We start from the raw sequence: 20491 nt of genomic DNA on the forward strand, positions 1-20491 counted from the left end.
CATTTACAAGTCAAATGACCTCTTCTCGAGGACTCCTCCTGCTATGAAAACTAAACTTCGGCACACATTAAACTGTGTTAAGGGATCCAGTTTATCATCAGGTTTAGAATGAGGTGAGATGAAGCTTGTTTTGTGTGTTGATGGAAATAGTGTGCACTTTGGAAATCTCTGCGCTGTTGTTGGAGTGACAGCAGATACAATAATTGTAATGTAAACACATTTTGACCATAGACTGTATATGGAGTGGACAGCATGGCTCCACCATTTACCATTGTACAGTTTTGAAGCCAAAATACCCGATCACAGGCGCAGCTATTGAAGCAGTTGTGCAGCCAGAGTTTGCGCAGTAGAGACTGTGAGGGATTCTGGGAGAATCTGAGTGGAGCTGAGTGACAAAAATATTATTATTTTTTTTGGTTCAAGAGTCTAATCACTTCTTGACTCTACCTCCTGACATATTTTACAATCCCCCCAAAAAATAAACAACGTCGGCTGTCAACCATCATTAAACGTGATGTAAAACCTCATTTTGACCTCTTATAACTAATGAAAATGAAACTTTTCAGAAAAAAAGAGGACCTGAACCCAAGGCAGCCAAATAATATCTTCAAATCACCACAACAATCAGACGTGAGAAACATTTCTCTGAGGTGTATTAGTTTTTCAAAGTTTGACCACAGCCCATCTGGAATGACTGGAAAGACAGATTTTTTGACCTATACTGCAGCCAGCCACCAGGGGGAGCAGTTTTTGTGAAGACCTCACTTCGAGCTGAGCAAAATGACGTCCATTTTTTTTTTATAGTCTGTGATGTTGACATATAAGCATTATTTTTTTCAGGTATCACTTGGTGCCACTTTTTTTCCACTCATGATTATGTGATAATATAATGACAGAAAGTATTTGTTTCTGTTATACCAATCTAACCCTGTTTGTACTGATGTATGTGAGCTTTCTTTTACCTGTAGTTCCTTTTGCACAGTGGTGATTAAAATTAACTGCAAGTTTCAGAAAGTATGAGTATCTTGTAACTGGGGCCTGTGAAACGAATTTCTCCTGCCCACTCCCCCACCCTCCTCATACCCCAATGCACCACCTGGCAGCGTGACAAATAGACACAGTCTCCATTACCCTCTCTGCCTCCATCACTTTACCCCCCATCCCGGCCTGGTATGATGTGTTCTGACCAGGCCCATCTTCCTAATACAGTATGATTCAACACTTAGGATGAGTGCCAGGTTCATGTTTCTCATTTTCTCCCCAGTGAGCAATGTGACACTGAGGGCGTAGGCAGAAGGATAAAATGAGGGTATAAGAAAGCTAAAAGGAAAAAGAAGTGAGGTGAACACACATTGGAGGAGAAGCAGATTGTCTGCTCACTCATTAACCAAAACTCCCATTTCCATTCTGTAAAAACTGCTGACCTCTTGACCTTCCTATGAGCTGACCATGACTGATTTCAGGCACTCAATGTTTCGTTTGACTCTGTTCATCTTCCTCTGGTTTGATATCCTATTTGAATTTCAGTTTTGTTTCACATCTCTGACTCAATGTTTAGCAGAAGCAGCTAATGTTGTACTGTTTGTTCAGGGACTGCTTTTGTTGTGTTGACTCTGGTAAATCACTATTTTTGGCACTTTTTTCATTAGCATACAATATTATGCTGACAACACAACACCCACAAAAGTAAACTGAATTAGATTTAAGGTTTGATCAAGTTGAAGGAAATACCATTAAAACAGAATACTGCACATGTATTCAGATTGTCAGGTTGTTTTATGAGCAACAACAAATCTACAAGTAAACAAAAACAGATGAAACAGGCCCAGCAGTTTCATAATTTGCAGTTTTATCACAATGTATAGTTTAAAGATTCCAACTAGAAAAGCACTCAGGGAGCGCAGACCTCCTCCAAGCATATTGTGATTGTCACCAACACTTTAGTCCTACTTTAATGTTATACTCCCTTTCAGCAGACTGTCTGCTACAATTTGGTGTTAGTTGCAGGTTTGTACGATAATTTGTTACCTGACAGTGCTGAAAGTTATGATGACCCAGTACATATTTCATATTCTGGATCTTAGTATCCAGAATATTTCCAGGATCTGGATTGTACTTTTACATCTGTCAGAAATTATGGTGACCTTGTCTTGTATTGTTTTACAAAGCAATCCGACCATTTATGGTGGAGTTATTTACACATATGGTGAAAACGGCCCTATCTCACAATGATAAAGAATCCTTTTAAAAAGTCCTAGAACCAGACAGTGATCCGGATCACATCCAAAATGTAATCACTTCTTCCTTATCCCATTTTGAACATTTCCTGAAAATTTCATCAAGATCTGTTTGTCACTTTTTGAGTTATGCTGTTCACAAACAAACTCTCCCAAAAACATAACCTCCTTGGTGGAGGTAATTAACTTGTAAGATTACTGATGACATCTAAAAGTGCATTTATTCAAGGTGAGTTTCCCCCCTGTCTGGAGTATAATTTATTGCTTTCTATTCTCTCCACACACGAGGGAGATGAAACCTAAAAATATCCTTTACCTTCTTTTTTAAACTGCATTTTTGGTCTGTTAAGTGCAGCTCCCATTGAGAGGCTCAGTTACCAGGCCATGTGACCAGACTGCGACACGCCTCACAGGGGAGTAAAAAACACCGGGAAAGGACAAAGAGAGGAGAGGAGAGGAGAGGAGGGGAGGCAAGGGGAGGTAAAATTGTCTGAGGTATATAAGTAGAGATAAAGGAAAGAGGAAGAGTTTAAGACTTTAGGGGTAAAAAAAAGTGAAATGTCTAACAATGGAGTGGAGGATGGAGGAGAGAATAGAGGTTAAATCAGATGAGGCGATGTGTGAAATGCAGCATCAGCACTCCTGTGCTCATCACTCATTTGTCATGTTGCATTCAGATGCTGCAGGGCAAAGCATGTCGAGTTTTTATATCCCATGAAAAGAGGAGAAAGGCTCTCAAAGTTAAAGAAAAAACACAAGAAAATTAGTGAAAAGGAAGTTTGATGTATAGGGATGTGAATTCATATACACAGCTGAGCTGATGTTTATTACAAGAGCACAGCCTTTGGTGCATTATTGATTTTTATAACTAAAAGCAGTAGAAAGCAGCAAAAAACAACATGCAGCAATACTTGGTATTAAATATTTATTAAATCCTTTATTTTGCTGCATAAAACCAACTATTGCTCTGCAACTTTTGACCTAAACTAGAGAAACCTGAGGCGTTTTCACACACAGGTAAAACTCAGGGTAGGATGCTGCAGACCTGCTACTTTACAGTGTTTACATTTATCTGTATGTTGACAGTTGCACTGGTGGGTTGTGTGGATCCGAGGAATAATTTTGCATAATCTGGATATAGACTTTTTTATGTATTGTCAAGAGGCAGTATCCATAAAACTGATGCCAATGTCAAACATGGCCAAACACCCCCATGAACTCGCAAGACTTCTCCAGTCCAGAGTACTCAGGCAGAATTAAATGATGTGTGAATGTTTTCGGTTGATCATATGTGTACGTTAGGACAAGAATGGACAGCAGAGATGGACAGGAAGGAAAAGACTATGAGAACACTTCCTTATCATCTTCTCTAGGTCATGGACTTTTCAACCCTGATTACAGACGCACACAATCACACACTCTCTTTCTCTCAAACACACACACACACACTCTGGTGTGACATCTGCTGTGAATAGACCCTGTCACACTGTGGTGTGTGCTGGGGCCAGCCGTCACAGATGTTCTCAGCGAGGTCTTCAGTCCATCCCTCCACCCTTGGGAGAGTTCAGGGAGACATCCAGAGAGACACGGAGACAGGAAATCTGTTATTTTTTTCTATTTAACAGGCCAGTGGATCCTTATTACACACACAGATACACACACACACACATACACAACTATATCTACACAGCTGTCAGAGCATACCATCAAATAAAAAAACGTGTGTGTTTGAACAGCATCATTTTCAGAGGGAGTAAAGTGTTTCATGTATTTGCGTGTAGCTAAAGAGTTTCTTGGCTCCTGATGTGAGTGATATAGGTAAAGATGGTGTGTGTAGTTGTGTAGGTGTGTAAGCAAATTTGAAGGAAAGGAAAATTGTGTAGTTGTATTAGAGAAAGCACAGATTTGTAAGTGTGTGGTTAAAAAATGGCAGAAAGTGTGTGTATTAGGTGTGTGTGTGTGACAGTGAAGAGATCCCCTGTGCCTTCTGGTCATTAATAAACATGATCATGAATGTTTAATCCCCATCAGCAGGGTGGCAGGGGAACCCTTGTGGGTGATATTGACAAAGTCTCACACACACACACACACACACACACACACACACACACACACACACACACACACACACACACACACACACACACACACACACAATCTTAACAGATTGGAGGAGCGGCAGGAGGGAGGTTTTGAAGTGCTCGACTCTTGAGCAGGACATTGGCTCTGTTCGTTTGTGTTTGCGTGCTGATGGATGAAATGTTATGCTACATATTTTATAAACAAAAATCTGATTAAATCTCAATGTAAAGGACTTCCTGTGAGTGTAAATAACGAGCTGTCCAGCCATAACAAACCAGCTCAGAAGAAATATGGACCATGAACAGCTTTTTTCAGATGAAGCCACCAGGAGTTACTCTGTTTAACACATAAACAGAGTCTCTGTGACATCACCCATCTGTTTCCAAAGCACAGATTTGTAGGCTATTTTCAGTGGTTGCCATATTGGAAATGCTGACTCAAACTTATTTTGGTCAATCTAGCATAAACTCAAGAGGCAGAGTTGAGGTGAGCTCTGTGCCTCCTGACTAACAGTGGCTATGTTTACTCTCAACATATTTTACAATCCCTGAAAAAAAATACACAAGAACAGCAGCTGTCAATCATTGTTAAACATGACGTAAAGCCTCATTTTTAACCTCTCGTAACGAATGAAAACAAAACTTTTCCAAAAAAAGAGGACTTGAATACAAGGCAGCCAAATAGTATCTTCAGATCACCACAACAATGGGGCGTGAGAAACATTTCTACGAGGCGTATTAATTTTTTAAAGTTTGACTACAGCCTATCTGGAATGACTGGAGAGACAGATTTTTTGATCTATACTGCAGCCAGCCACCAGGGGGGAGCAGTTTTTGTGGCGTCCTCACTTCAAGCTGAGACCTTTTTTTTTTTACATTCTATGCTGAAGATATACAGGACTATAGAAATCATGGTTGTTGAGTATTGAACCAAGGACTTCTGTTATGAGGTCTGCAGCTTCTGTTTACAAGACTCAAACTGTAACACCCTGACCTGTGTGAATGGTTTTCTATTAAAAGAGGGTGTTTTTCTGGACCAATGAACAATGCTGATGATGCTTTGATCACGCTGATCTGAGAGGAAGGGAAATAGTTGAATTGTTCATAGTTTTTGTTCAAACTCTGATAAGTTGTTAAATAGACAGTAACAAAGCTGGATTTTTGATACAAAAAGATGTAATTTCTATTTTGTTGTTTGTTTTAATGCATTAAATTATATTCAAGACAAAGCACTTTCTGCTGCATACACTTACTAAAATTGAGAAGATTGAGAAATTTAGGGATCACTATTAGTTGATTAAATATGGGATTATATAGGGGGAAAAAATAATAATTTACAACACGAAAGGTTTTCTGTAATATCAATATGTTTTTTCACATTGTAACATATGAAATTATGAGATTGTAATGTGATTCATGTTTTATTACAAATACGAAACACTATTTATCTCTTTATGGAGTAAAACTGTTCAAGTTATAATGTATAAGTGATAAGCTGATTCATCCTCCTGTGAAACCCCATGCGGCTTAAAACATCTCTTGGAGTATGCAAACTTTCATAATGTAATCTATTTTTCAAGTTATGACACAATGAAGTTCCCAAAGGTGAGGAGAAACTGTTACGTTCATCACATGTACTCAACACCCCTGAACGAACATTTAGCATAAGACATCTTTCAACTTCTGTCTAAATAAAACCCAAGTACGGGTTCATAAGCCTTTCAGATATATTCTTTTTGATTTTACATGTCGGTTTTATTAAGTGCTGGGCAAATATATTCAGGCAGTATTCTTTGAAGAACTTAAACATCCTCCTTCAAACCCCCCAAAGTCAGTCCAACTCTGTTCAGAACATCTGATATGATTTCATGTGGGTGTAAGTTATAAACCCTAACATCAGTAAAAGACGCCAAAAAGTTTGATCACAGGAGTTTGATCCCTACAAATCTGTGAACTTATTTCCTATCCTTCCCCCTCCTCCTCCTCTCCTCTCCTCTCCTCTCCTCTCCTCTCCCCCTCCCTCCGTCTCCTGGCTGATTCTGGTGAGTCAGGAATTTCCTATCTTTTTAATTTGACATCGTCTGCTCTGTCTCCTGCGCACACTTCTGAAGGACGCCTCACACTCTGGGGAGGGAATGTGCTTCTCACCATCGTAAACAAACAGGCAGACAAGAAAGAGGTCTTCAGGACTAATTACCAGCTCGAGCTGCCGGGCCGTGCTAACAAACAGCACTGGGGGGGAGCAGAGCAGACTGGGGGCGAACAAACAGACTCACGTGTGGGCGTGTATACATAAACACACACTCACCATTTGGAGTTCTTAATGGAAACAATGAGGACTGTTTTGGCGGTTGATGAACCAGGTGTCACATCTGCAGGAAGAGGCTGAGTCAGCCTTTAATAACAGCTTTTATAAGGTCTCCTTTTCAAGTGACGACAGGAGTGAACGTAGGCGACAGACTTCATGAGAACAAAGAGAGTTTGAAATGTCTGCGTGACTGAGGCTTAAATAATCAAAGACCTCTCAGATTCAGAGGAGTGATTATAATCAGAAACTGTATGTTAATGTTCCAGAGAGTTAATATGACTGTAATACATGCATGAGCCCTCTTAATGAGAGCAGAGCTGATCCAAGTCTGACAGTGAGGAGCTGCTCCCCTTACCTGCCTGTCTTTGCTGATACATATCATATTTCCAAGTTTTCCCAACTTCCACACACAATGTGCTGAGCTGTCAATCGCTTGCTCAGCATCTGAGTGCACCTTCCTTGCTGAATTTCCTCCTCCCAACACACACACACGCACACACACACCTCGTTTGTGTTGCCAGATTTAATAAGCTCCCCTGTCGCACAGATTACCCACTAACACACAACACTGTGCCTGCTGTGAGTCATGGTTCTTGCTAAAACATCAGGAAAAAGTGCTCATTGTTGCCTCCTTTCTTCTCCTGAACTTCTTCCTGTATCTCCATCACCCCTGCCCTTTAACCTCATACGCCCTGATGACCTCACACTCACTCCTAACAGTTTGAGACGAGAAGCAGAAGTAGAGACGCAGAAACAGACATTTCTGGGCAGATAGCCTTTTGTAAACAGATAATTTGTGCCGTGGGGTCACTAAGAGGAAAGATTAGATTCAAACTGTGTTGACGGTTGCTCACATTAGGCCTTAAATGTGACTTTACAGCTACTGTGTAAACAATGTTCGCACTGACGGGTTTAATTCTGGTTGCATTGTGGCGCCACTGACACACTGCCACACACACTGTTTATGTTTGTAGGGAAAGGTATCAGACATGTAGAGCACTGATAACACACACAGACACATCTTCAGTATGCAAATATACACTGACTTGGCAAACACAGGATTTCTCCTCCTGCTCCTGGCATGGAGTTAAAAAAAAAAAGAAAGAAAAACAAACTTGCCAACCTCAAGAGAGGATGAAATAAAATATGCTGATGGAGGTTGAGAACAATTGAGACAAGTTCCCACCTTCAAAACACAAAAATGGAGCATCACTCCTTTTGTAGAGTAGAAAAACTCAAACTAAAATTTTCTAAACCCAGATTTGATGAACTTCATCCTGCTACTCAGGATCTCAAAAGAGACATCTGTGCATCTGCACAACACAGGATCATATAACTCCTGCAGGGTAACAAAAAGAAGCTATTTGCATTTTCAGTTAAATGATTTGTTTGATCGTAATCCCTGACTTTTGTTAAGCACCGCCCTCGGCTTTCACTCTCAGCTCGTCCAACATTTTTTGCTCAGTCTTTAGAAGACTAATACAGGCTCTGTCTACCTTGAGTGTGTTTAGTTGTAAATATCATATGCACACTGAAAAGAATGATTCTAATCTTGACAAGCACATTTCCATAACCCCACTGGCAGTCCTTTTCACTTGTTATAGGCAATTCAAACTTCATTTTTGTCTTGAAATAACTTGAAATAAGACATTTTCTGGACTGGTCAGGTGAATGTGGCTAATTTAGTCTAAAAAGATATTTTTTGTTTTACTGAAATGAGACAAAAAACCTTTGGTAAGAGTTCAATTTTTTGCAGTGTAAAATTCAATTTGGCTTGTAAGAATGAACGAAAAGCCCCTTAGTGTCATTAACATGTTTGTTGACTCTTGTGGTGTGGGATTTATGAGTACCAAGCGGGAAATTTCAACAGGACTGCCCCTCAAGGTTGGTGTTACCGACGACCCCCCGAGTTTTAAATCAAAGATGGCTTCCCCGGGTGTTAACAGTAATTAAGCTCCTGTAATATTCTGTTTATTTTAGCATTCCTGACTTGTGTGTACCGCACTGCAACAGCTGTATACATTGCACCGTTTTATGTTTACATACAGAAATATTGCTGCTATGGCAAGTTTTTCAAACTTGGTAACTGGAACGCTTTTAACTCTGAGATGGCGTCATTTCCACTCCCCACTTCAGAGTTCTGATGAAGCTGGAATGCACCATGTGACGTCTCATTTTATTCATATGAAGAAAACTTCTTGGACTATATAGAAAAAAAGTGCTTTTTCCAGGATGAAGACTCTGTTTCCCAAGAGCACTTGCACTAACTGTCATGGAGCGTGACTCTTACCAAGGTGTGCATTTGTTTTGATAATAACAATTTATTTTATTAATATATAAAATAAACAGAGAGCAGATCTTTTTGACAGTACTTCTCTTTGTGTAAGGAACTTTAACCAGGGTTAGCAACAAGATAATGTGTTTATTTAGTTAAATAGCACTTTTGTTTAAATATGACAACAACTAGACTTTGTAAACTCAGTTTGTTCTGTAGTTTGGTGTACAAGGCTTTGTACAGTGTTATATGGTGCTCAGACGTGTCCACAACGCTCTTCATTTTACTGATAGACTCTCAAGTTTTAACAGACCACTGTAGAATAACTGCTGACTGTGGATTGGAATGGACATTAGCACAGTTTAGCCCTTTTAGCCTTTAGCTCGTGCTCTATCGCACTTAAGTTTAGCTTGCTTCTGCTCCTCTGTCTATTTTCTTTTTTGATATTCCAGCTCCTTTGTCCACCATTACTACAAAATTAATCCACAAAATTATTTTCAGCAAAGAAAAACAGAGCTCTCTTCTCAGTGCTAAACTTTGTTAGTCAACAAGGTGTTGTCATAGAGATTTAGAGGTAAATCAATCCTGTCTGACCCGATCAGGAAGCTGAGAAATAGCATTTAGAAATAACCTGTTTTGTTGCAGATAATCTTATTTTAAGGTGTGGACTATGATCAGGCTTATATCTAGAAGTGTGACATTTTTAATATAACTTAAAAAGTCCTCACAGTCCCTTAAGTGAGTGTCGTCATGATTAAATTAATGTCTATTTTGTCAGAGTTGGTTACCTCTTGTTTCGTCTGAAACCTGTCATCACTGTGAGTATTTGAGCCAGGTCACAGGAAAATCAGCTCACAGATGTTTAAGAGAAAAGATGGTAGAAAATGGTTTAAAAAACAGCTTGTGTGCACAAACACTGTCAGATCAGAATCAAGGAAACTGAGGAGAAGTTACATTTCCTTACTACCACCATACAGCTGAAATCTGTAAATCAGAAACCTTTCAACACATCTGCTAACGACTGAAGGTCAGGTTAGTACTGCTCATTCATCTCCTGTGCAGTTTTTATAGATGAAGGCCTTCGTAGCTGCAGAATCACCTTCATCTTCCTCTGGAGCATAGCTGCTTTCTCTCTGTCTCATTTAAAAAAGTGGGAAATAACTTCTCCTTGGAAAGCATGAAACAAAATTATCGGCTTAAAAGAGCCGCAGCCTACAATCACAAACGTTTTAAGACGGCGGAGTACGTGTACTACTAATGTGCCCTTGAGCAAACCACCTATTGAGTCCCTGCAGAAACACAGCCCCAGGGCTCCTGCACTGGCCTCCTGCACTTTCTCTCTCCTGCGGTGTGGGTGGACAACTCTGTGACCTTGGTGCCTCCCCTTAGCCAATTTGCAGCAGGGTGCAGCCTGTGGCGGTGCTGAGCTTTCGACGGGGCCAAAAGTTCTTGGGTGAGGTAACTTTTGGGCACCTCTACCCTGTCTTGAAAAGTCTGCTCGCTCTGATAACAGAAGCCAGGAGGGCAGAGGCATCTTAGAGGCAGAGTCCTACAGTGGTGAGTGATTACTGTGGCTGCAGAGAGGAAGCTCAGATAGGGGATTCCTCTCCTGCATAACTAGCTGGACTGAAGATAGATGACTCTGTTTTGCTCTAGCTCAATCTCCTGTACTCATTTATTCATTTGAGCTGTCACACCAACACAGACTGTCTCTCTCAACTTGGCACACACTGCATCACGTAGGAATATGATATCTGGGTATCTGGCCATGGAAGATAGAGGCTGATTTCAGTCTGGAGGCTTTGGGAGGCCTGATCAATAGCTTTAATCAATTAAGAATGCAGCAACTGAGAAGCTGCAGAAACAGGCCAAGTCTCACACTAAGAGGAGCTTATTCCATTTATCACAGCGCTCCTGTATTGATCGGAAAAAGGTATAGAAAAAGGTATCTGATGAATTAATTTCAGTCCTGAGGAACCATGACGAGTCTGCGTGGCAGCAATTTCCCATACCCTTCCCTTAATGCCAGGCCTGTTGTTGCTTCAAAGAAGGTAATTTCATGTGTAGCTATGCTCTGCGATGGCACTGGAGGCTTTTTATTTGTCTCAGGGAGCGGGATGAACAGAAGGTAAGAGAGCTGTGCACTGCAGATTTTTAGCTGTCGCACTCCAAGAACCCAGTCTGCACTACAGAGAAGGTGCTGTAGCGAGGAGAGCTGCAGTGCCACACTGACCTCTAATGGTCAGACGTGGTACTGACACTACAAAGACACAGGCAGTGGGGCTTTTAATGGCAACAGGAGAACAATATCAGCTGTAGTAATGAAGCACTTGTCTTCAATATAACCCAAACTAATTAAAACAGCTCCTTACAGGCCAAATTATGCATTGGTGTTTGACATCTCCAGCTCACATTCAGAAAAGGAGAGTTTCGATTTTCCCCTACGTCATATAAAATCCCATTTACAAGTTAAAGCTCGACCCTCATCACCTGTATAATCGACCTCATAGCAGTGAATTTCTGACTCTAATCCACAGAAGAAAAATATTACCACCTGGACTTGAATAGCAGTGTGTTATCAATGGTTTATGTGTTCCTATTATTTCTTTTGGCTTGGGTTAGACTGAAATAAAGCTGAGGCTATCTTTGGTTTGCCCCAGTGGGCTTCACTTTGGAGTCTAACATGGAAATAGAGAGCAGGATAGTTGGCACGGGGTGACCATTGCACATAAAGTCAAAGTGGGAAAACTACACCCTTATCTTCTCCGGAGCCCATTTTTAAACCAGATGAATATTTATCATGATCCCTCATTTAAAAAGTGAACATAGTCTTATTTTCTGCTGGAAATAAATAGCTTGAGGATGTATTTTTATTTCTGTCTGCGAGTGTATGAGTGGGCTCTCTCTGCTGTGTGCATGTTAATCTGCTTCAGGGGCGAAAGGAGTTGATTTGGAGTCTGAGCCTGTCAAATCGTTCACTAAGGGGGTTGGCTGGATGCTGCACCTTGCTGCCCTCTCAGGAAGCCAGGTGGGAGCTAGAAATTTATGGACTGAGTCATAGTAGAAGACACAAGCAGATATTTTAGGCTCGACTTAATCCCCTTGCTGAGTCTCTTGACGCTAAATCCAGAGGCAAACTACGAGGTATTTTCTCTGGTGTATTAATGTTTGGATTAGCACGGTAAGCTCAGGTGTAATTGCAGGTAAAAACATTATGCAGCTCATTGAGCTGCTCTACTCTGACTTTCCTGCTCTCTGTAAAAATTAATGCTGAAACAGCGGAAGTACCGAGATGTACATGACTGCTTAAATAAATTCTGTAGCTTGTGTTTTCTGACACTAGCCGGGTCATAAATGAGCACAGAGAGGAGCTTTGTGCCAGCGTGTGCAGAGTCAGCGCTTCCTCCATCTGTAGAAGCCGGGTCTCTGGCAGTACTGGATCAGGGCGGGGGTGGGGGTGTAATGGGGAAGCAAGCATCTTCTCCTTTCTCTTTCCAATATCTTGCTCCTTTGAATATCCTGTCTTGCCCTTTTGTTCTGTCGAAGTGTGAACGAGCTGACTGACCCTCTGTCTGGGAGTTAGCACATCATTAGGCCACCTATAAATAGTAGATACCTACACCCTTATTGCTAGGTGTGATACACAGGACATTGAACTACTTTAAGAAGTGTGGATTTGACCTCCGTGGAGCATCTTGGATTAAAGGGAGATTATGTGTTACAGGCTTCTTCTTTTCTCTGGATGGTTTTTATTTTTGGTACATGTGATTATTTATGGATATGCGATAATCTCTTCACGTTTTAATTGGTTTATACTAATGTTTTATCTGGCTGTATGTTTTGAGTTGATTGATGTTGGATGATCTGGTGTGTATGAGTGCAAAAGTTCATCCGACTGGCCTACGCCAGGATTTATGAGAGTAAGAGGGGAAAAAAATCTGATGCACCTTCAACTTTTATTCAACATCACAACTCCTGTAGTAGACATTTGGTCTGAGAGAACAGCAGACTGTGGATTTCTAGCATTATGTCTCAACAGAAAAGCACTACAGGTATGAAATGAACAAGATAGACAGGGAGGTTAAAACATGGCTACAGGCCTGCATGCACAGAACAATGGAGTAAATAGACGTGTTCTCCTCTAAGGTGAGTGCTGTACAAACTGCCCAGCTACTATTTAAACTGTAGGCCAGTCAATTCTGTGCAGGTAGCATTGTGTTCATAGAGCTGTCAGATACTGAGTTGCAAGCACAGTCTGGTCTAAATCACGCAGACGTGTTGGGTAGCATCATAAACGTCAAATCCATTCAAAAAGGCACAATCCCATCCTCAACAGTCACCCAGCAAAAGCTTCAGGGAAACATACCGGCTGAAGTCGTCAGAAACTTAAAAAAAAAACTACAAATCCCACTGTTGCATCCAACAAAGTGCTCTGTGGATGGATGGCATAGCAGCAACTGGAGTTACGAGAACATCAAATCGACTGAGGTGACAGCACGCAATGTGTACAAGTCAGTATAGCAGTCTGAGTTTCCACTGGTCCTGGGTCAGAAAACAGTCCTAAAGCATGTTTTTGAAACAGACAAAGCATGTTTATTTCAAACTAAAACAATATGTACCCAACATAAGAACACCCCGCTGTTGATTTTCTTTTTTCCTCTGGCATGTTATTCCTTTTTTGCTCTCACTGAATAACTGGAAATAGATTACAGACATTTATTTTGGGGACACATTTTATGTTTGCAGTTCAAAAATGTTCATTTCTTCCAAATATAGCAGCTGTACTGGTCTCGCTGTATGCAGGCTAAATGTTCAGCTCACAAACAGAAAGCACTGTAGGTCACCACGAGAGCATTCAGTGAAATCTTTGCAGCAGTTTGTTTTTTCTTTTTAAAAAAAGAGACAGAAATGGCGCCAGCAGCTGCTGTTTTCAAGTATTGTGTGTATTCAATCCTTTGTCGAACAGCCAGGATTTCTTACTCTCTTCCATAGGAAGGTCAACGCTTATTCCCCCACATACAATTGAAACATTTTGGTAGGCAATTCAATAAAATATGCCAAGCTTAGATTGATTAAAATGGGTGGGTATCATTACAACTTAAAAAATGAAAAAGTAAATAAAACACAAACAAAATATTCTATCAATAAACCAGCTAGAGGCTTCTATTTAGGTACACTGGTATTTGTGAGAGATAAAATCATTTGTTACTGGTTATCGGACAATAACGGCTGTGAGTCTGTATTCACCATGTCCCGTGTGGTGGTGGTGGTGGTGGTGGTGTTGGTTTGCTGACATGAGTACAGAGAAGAAGAGACAACTTTACAAAATGATCTTTTACCTACTGAGTGATGATTATGTCCCCTCAGTGTCTGTGACAGAGTCTACCACAGGCTGACTCGCAGCTTCCTCCATGGGCTCACTCTGATCATTGTCTACGTCCTTAGGAGAGCCAAGCTGCATCTGCTGATGCTGCTCTGCCTCACTTTCAGGGAGCACAGAATCAGAGGAGGGCTCTTTACTGAGCTCAGGAGAGGGCTCAGGTGAAGGCTCGGGAGAGGCATCAGGAGAGGGCTCGAGGGACGCCTCGGGCGTAGGTTCAGCCACAGTGCTACTGTCCGTCCCAGATCCATTGACCCACTGGGGCTGAGGTGAGGAGGCTCTGTCTTGTGGCACCTCGTCATCCTTGCGTGGGCTTTCCTGCTCCTCCAGAGGGGGAGTTATCTCTTCAGGGGGGCTGGCAGCTTCAGTGAAGGCCACAGGTGAGTCCTGGGATGAGGCCTCAGGCACCGGTGAGGCTGGGCATGGGGTCTCGGGGTCAGGAGAAGCAGAGGTTTTGGAGGGGGACTGAGCCACGGGCTGGTCTGGGGATTCAGTTTGTGGAGAGGTAATCGAAGGTGGTGAGGCCTCTCCCTGAGTGGGAACCTCAGTCACTGGACTCAGACTCTTGCTGTCTGGTGAAAGGTTAGGGGACTGGGTCAGAGATGGTGACTGTGTTGTGGGTGTCTTGGATAGGGATGGGGTTTCTGCTTCTGCTTCTGGCTCAGCCTCAGCTGCAGGGCTCTGGGATGGAGGTGGAGACTTCGCCTGAGGCTGGGGCAGTGGCTGGTTCAGGCCCAGGAGGGAAGGCACTGCCTGAGCTTGAGGCAGGAGCGGGGGCTGAAACCGCGGCTGAATCTGGGGACTCAGTTTGAGGGGAGTGAGCAGTTTGCCTTGACCCAGGGCCAGGTTGGGGTTAAGAGGTGGAGTTGGGAGCAGTGGTGTAGGTAGTGGGAGAAGAGGTGCTCCACGTTCACGTTCCCTCTCACGATCTCTTTCTTTGTCCCGCTCTCTGTCCCGGTCATGCTCTCTTGTGCGGTCTCTGCCCCGATCCCTGTCTCGCTCTCTGTCCCTCTCACGCTCCCGCTCTCTCTCCCGGCTGTGGCGGTTACCGTTCATTTCCCTCCTGAAGTCAAAATCTCTTTCATCTCTGTCTCTTTGCCTTTCCCAGGGGCGCCTTCGGTCATCCAGGTCTTGATGTAGTTCACTGTCAAATGCTGCTGCTGCAGCACCGCTACGGTTCCAGGCCTGCGGCCCGCCCACTCCCCCAGCATTTCCCGAAGCCCCAGCAGCTCCTCCTGCTGTCCCAGGACGGCTGTCGAAGCGGTTGGGGAAGTTCTGCCCCAGGGTGGGACGCTCCTCCTGGAAGCCTTTTGGACCACCTGAGGCCTGTAGACCACCTCGCATACCATCCCGCTCATCAAAGTCCCCTCTGGTTTGGTTCCAGCGGTTATCAGGGGTGAAGCCTGCAAGAGCCTGCAGACGACCCACCAGGCTGGTTCTGGCTGGCTGAGTCCCAGGAGTCTGAAGCAAGGGAGGCCTGCCACCTCCACCTCCTCCTGCTCCACCACCACCTCCGTGGGGCTCCCTGTGCTCTGGTGGAGGCGTCCTGAGCAGGCCGGTGCTCTGCTTTTCCATTGGAGGGAAGCGATAGTCTTGGTCTTTGCCTTCATCAGCACCAGACGACTTCTCATCAGTTTTAGTTAAACTTTCATTGGCTAAGTTAGGGGCCCTGTTGAAGGGGTCCAGCTGAGAGAAGGGAGCCCTGATACGGGCTTGAGCCTGGAGGGAACCATCGAGGAGGCCAGCAGCCTGCTGGGTGGGACCTTGCTGCATGAGAAGTGGGAAACGGGTAGCAGCCCCAGGCCCGAGGACATTTGGACGCACATCCAGAGGCAGCAAGCCAGGCATCCTCTGTCCAGCCAGGCCAGACTGATGCAGTGGGTGTGTGAGGGATGTAGGATGCATGCCAAGGAGACCCATCCCACTGCGGACTGCATTCTGCATGCCTGGGGACGAAACACAGAGACACAAACCAATGTTACAAGTCTCCTCGAAACAAGCTGTAAACAAATTTTTACAACCAGTATTAAAAACTTGTAGAAGTGAAAAGAAACTGCAACATGTTATCAAAGTACGGTCAGTAATGCGTTATCATTACTTCACCTTGCAGCGTTAGCTCTGCAGCAGCTTCCATTCCCTCCACAGACTGGGCGGACTTGTCATTGGCAGCTTGCTGAGTCTGAACTCCCACTGGGTTGAACACTCCAGCTCCAGGGATGGCTGATGTCATGAAGCTACCTGGGATAGTGCTGGTCGGGGGAATCATAGCACTGAAGGGTGAATCCTTCATAGATTCCTGGCTGGTTGCCACTGATGTTTGCACTAAAGCCGAGGGGAAGGACAGAAGAGAAACATCTTAAGTACAAACGCATTAACTCCAAACACAAACATCAAAGGAAGTGAATTCTAAAAAACTGCATGTATGTTTTAATGATGTGTTGTTGTTCTTAAACACTCACAGGCAGATGCTGAGGCTAGTCCTGCTGCCTGTGCTGCCTGCAAGAAACCTGCACAACAGGGAAAACAAATTAAAGTGAGTTTTAGGAAGAGGAGGTGGTCAATTTCTTCAGGTCTGATTTCTGTATGATTGTTTGTGTTAGGTACCTGGTGGAGGCTGTGAGGCATTAAAGCCAGCCCTTATAAATGGTGGTGGAGGTCCATAACCTGGCGGAGGTAAGCCCATGGCAACAGGGAAGGAAGGTGGTACCAAACCTACAGCATTGGGAACAGCCTGGGCCACCGGCAGCTGGACAGGATCAGATACATTAGACTAAATACAAGTATAGTTAAATTAATAAGGATTTTAGTTTCCTGACCATCTCCCAAAACTGTCACAGCTCCTCCAAATATTTCAACAGATCAAGACAGTCCTACTTAATAACACTACAGATACAACGTTACAGCTATGATGCCAATTAATTACACTAAAAAAGAAAAAGATCTGTTGGAATACAGTCAACAACTTGAGAAAGACGTTCTGCAGTACCTGCACTGGCATCATGGTAACCTGCTGGTTGTAAGTCTCAGTCTGGGTGTTTGATGCTGCTGTAGTCTCAGCACTGACTGGCAGACTAACTTCCTTAGCTGGCTCAGCGTTCTTGGCAGCTTCCCACTCTGCAGATAACAGAAAACCACAGGTGTAAACAGTCATTTCATCCTTCTTCTTGACTAAAGTTTGTTTTGGGGCTTCTTTTCCCTTTATTAGAAGAATCAGAAACGACAAAGAGAGTGGTGAACGTCATGTGGTAAAGGGACACAGTTCCACTTCAAGGTTCAAGCTGCTAAGCTAAGCAATTCTTAGTTAATATAGTTTGAAGTTGATTTCAACTGTTTAAGTCTTTATTTTATTTTTGAAAATGAAAATAAAGAAAAGCTCTATTCATTTTGCCACAGAGAACATAAGTGGATGAGATTCTCTTCACCATCGTTGACTGTCTCCTGGTCAATGATCCCTCCTTCAGCAAAGCCGTCCAGGTCATCCAGCTTCACCTTCTCCCACGGTATGTAGGTGACACCGAGATCAACATCCCAAAACTGCTTGTACTCCTGCTTCACTCCCTTGTTCAGAGCCCAGGCAATCTGGTTCAGAAACACACAGCAGGTTTTCAAGGTCATTTCCAGGAGTGTACCAGGACAAATGTGCCTGGAAAGCTAAAGCATCTTTAAGTTTTCACAGTCTAAGGTTAAAGGAAAATTACATTAGAGAAACCCACAAGGAGAAAGAGAACACAGTCCATCAAATTATAAAGGTAATGCATACCTTGATGATTTTGGAGCCAATCTTAAAGGAGCCAGTGCTGAGTTTCTGGCGGGCACGGTATGCATCCTGTCTGTGGACCATACAGATGTACGCACAACCTCTAGGAGGGATCATCTGCAAGCAGGCAGACACAGACACATATATTACATTACAAAGGACATGCCAAGGTTTCACAGCCAAATGTAACCACACAGTGGATAGCAAAAAAACTGATTTGAACTGAATTGAACTTTAAAAAGAGAATGAAATGTGAATGAAAAGGAAAATAATGTGTGAGTTAACACAGTCTGATAAAGAAAACATGATGTACAATGCCAACAAAAACATACAGCAACTACATTACAGGGTTAAAAAAGGGAGGGCTACTTACATTGATTGACTCAATTTGGCCAAACTCTTCAAATAAGTTGGTGAGATCCTGCTGAGTGGCCTTTTTGTCAACCTGGCCCACCCACAGAGTTGTGCTGCACACTGTATGAGCACAGAAAAAGTACATTATTCATTAGAGCAGCAGAATCGACAATTACTCAAACGACAATGACTTCCACACGACTTTCACTTGCCACTTAGAGTCTTGGATCTAATGGGAGGTAGCCCTTTCTTCTGACGCTCCTTCTCCCGCTCCCTGGCTCGTCTTTCACTGGAGTATGAGCGTGATGACTTTCTCTTGCGGTCTCTAGAGCGGGAGCGCGACCTCTTGCGGTGTTTACGTTTGCGGGAGCCAGAGCGTGACCTTGACCTTCTCCTTTTAGGAGACCTATAGGAAGAAAACAATACATTGGAACACTCTTCATAGTTAATATTTTAGTTATGTTTACTATGGAAACACACTTCTAAAAAAGTCAAATCTTTTTCCTGGTTGCGAAGCTGCTTTCATTTTTTTATGCTTTACAAATCCACAACTATAATAGTGTAGTACAGTGACAGCTACTTATTTGTATCAGCTTCTAGAGTCAAATAAGCTGCAGCTCCAGTTTCAAGAATAAAATACTCCAGGTCAGTTTTCAAAACTCCAGGAAATGACTGAGACTGACCTAGAGCGTGATCTTGAACGTGTTCTCGATCGCGTGCTTGCAATCTTTTTCTCATCAGAATCAAAAATCTCTTCCTCTATACCATCAGGGCCCTCATCCAGATCCATGTCCTGAAATTGACAAAGCCGTCAACAATTGTTTGCACAAAAATTAAAATGGTGCAAAGGACTGTGACTGTTAAATATCTGTAGACAGCTCACTGGCCAAACTTACCTGCTGTTGGTTGTCTATGGAGTCATCGACCTTACTGTCTTGATCAGGCAGCTGTGGTTGGCTGCTGCTCTGACCAGTTGCAACTGAGTTTTCCTGCCCAAATATTGAGTCCTGCCCTTCTAAGCTTAGTGCCTGGAGGAATGTAAAAATAAAAACTTGACTTACTGAACATCATCAGTCATGAAAAAATAACAAACAATGATCCATTACCTACCTTCTGTTGGTGCTGCTGGTGCTCCAAAAGCTGCTTCTGAAACTGCTCCAGGTTCTGTTGCTGTAGCTGCTCAGCCAGCTGATGGAAGAGGGAGCTGTTGATGGGCTCGGACACCATCGGCCTGAGAAAGATCAGCAGAGTGAGTAAATCAGTGGAAGTAGCTGATCTCATTAAAAAATCATGGGTCACAATATAATTGTAGTGGAGGAAACAGTCACATTAAAAATCTCTGGACTCACAGTTGAGACGATGACGTGTCCTTTTTTGATTCTTCACCGCGTTCAGAATCATTCCCAAAATCAAAAGGACCCAAGAGTTTCTATGAAAACAAACATGATATTAACATTGGGAGGCACCAGGGGAAGCAAAGGCAACACACCTGTTTGGCTTGACTGCACTACCTTATTAAAAGAGGACACCCTCTGCTCCAGTGGGTTGAGGCTGTTAGCAGTAGCAGCAGCAGTGAGTTGAGCTGTCAGAGCTTGCAACTGCACCACCAGGCCAGCATCCAAAGCCTGCAGCAGGGACGGTTGGGGCTTTTGCTGCTGCATCTGTAGACTCTGCACCAGCTGCTGCAGCTACAGTTGGTCATAAAACAGAGTGTTTAGCAACGACACATCTTATACAAAAACAGCCAAATCACAGAAGCGTCTCAAGCAAAATGATTGGTACTGTTTTTCTGTGAGAATGACTCTTAAAAATATTTATTGTGTAACAACAAACATATGCAGCCTATTTTTGTGAGTTCAGATGCTGGGTACATATTCTGACTAACCTGTTGTCCCTGGGGACTCTGTAGGATCTGTGCCACAGCAGCAACAGTGTCAGTGTTGGTGATCTGGGAAGCCCAGTCCGGCAGACCCTGGACAATATTAGCAGGAGTAGCAGGAGTGGCTGGGGTACCTTAACACAGTGAGACAGAGGTGGTTAAATACAAATCACACGTATGATGAAGTAAACAGATGAGATAGACCATATCTGATCACATT

General features: G+C 43.0%; 1 protein-coding gene across 1 annotated transcript in view; it reads right to left on the reverse strand.

The window, feature by feature from the left end:
- Window positions 1–12849: 12849 nt before the first annotated feature.
- The window catches only part of scaf8 (SR-related CTD-associated factor 8), a 31565-nt gene continuing 23923 nt past the window's right edge, over window positions 12850–20491 (reverse strand). The window contains exons 6-20 of the mRNA XM_074691981.1: window positions 20278–20405; window positions 19904–20080; window positions 19742–19821; window positions 19503–19623; window positions 19289–19420; window positions 19076–19185; window positions 18605–18798; window positions 18412–18512; window positions 18042–18155; window positions 17704–17860; window positions 17268–17395; window positions 16886–17027; window positions 16741–16788; window positions 16385–16603; window positions 12850–16227 (exon numbers count right to left, since the gene is read on the reverse strand). Of these exons, the coding sequence (XP_074548082.1) occupies window positions 14255–16227; window positions 16385–16603; window positions 16741–16788; window positions 16886–17027; window positions 17268–17395; window positions 17704–17860; window positions 18042–18155; window positions 18412–18512; window positions 18605–18798; window positions 19076–19185; window positions 19289–19420; window positions 19503–19623; window positions 19742–19821; window positions 19904–20080; window positions 20278–20405 (3824 nt within the window). The 3' untranslated portion in view covers window positions 12850–14254. The remainder of the gene's footprint in view (window positions 16228–16384; window positions 16604–16740; window positions 16789–16885; window positions 17028–17267; window positions 17396–17703; window positions 17861–18041; window positions 18156–18411; window positions 18513–18604; window positions 18799–19075; window positions 19186–19288; window positions 19421–19502; window positions 19624–19741; window positions 19822–19903; window positions 20081–20277; window positions 20406–20491) is intronic.

This window comes from Halichoeres trimaculatus, unplaced genomic scaffold (assembly GCF_033239565.1).
Source record: "Halichoeres trimaculatus isolate MK-OKI-2021-1 unplaced genomic scaffold, fHalTri1.1 fHalTri1_scaffold_17, whole genome shotgun sequence".
Taxonomy (NCBI): domain Eukaryota; kingdom Metazoa; phylum Chordata; class Actinopteri; order Labriformes; family Labridae; genus Halichoeres; species Halichoeres trimaculatus.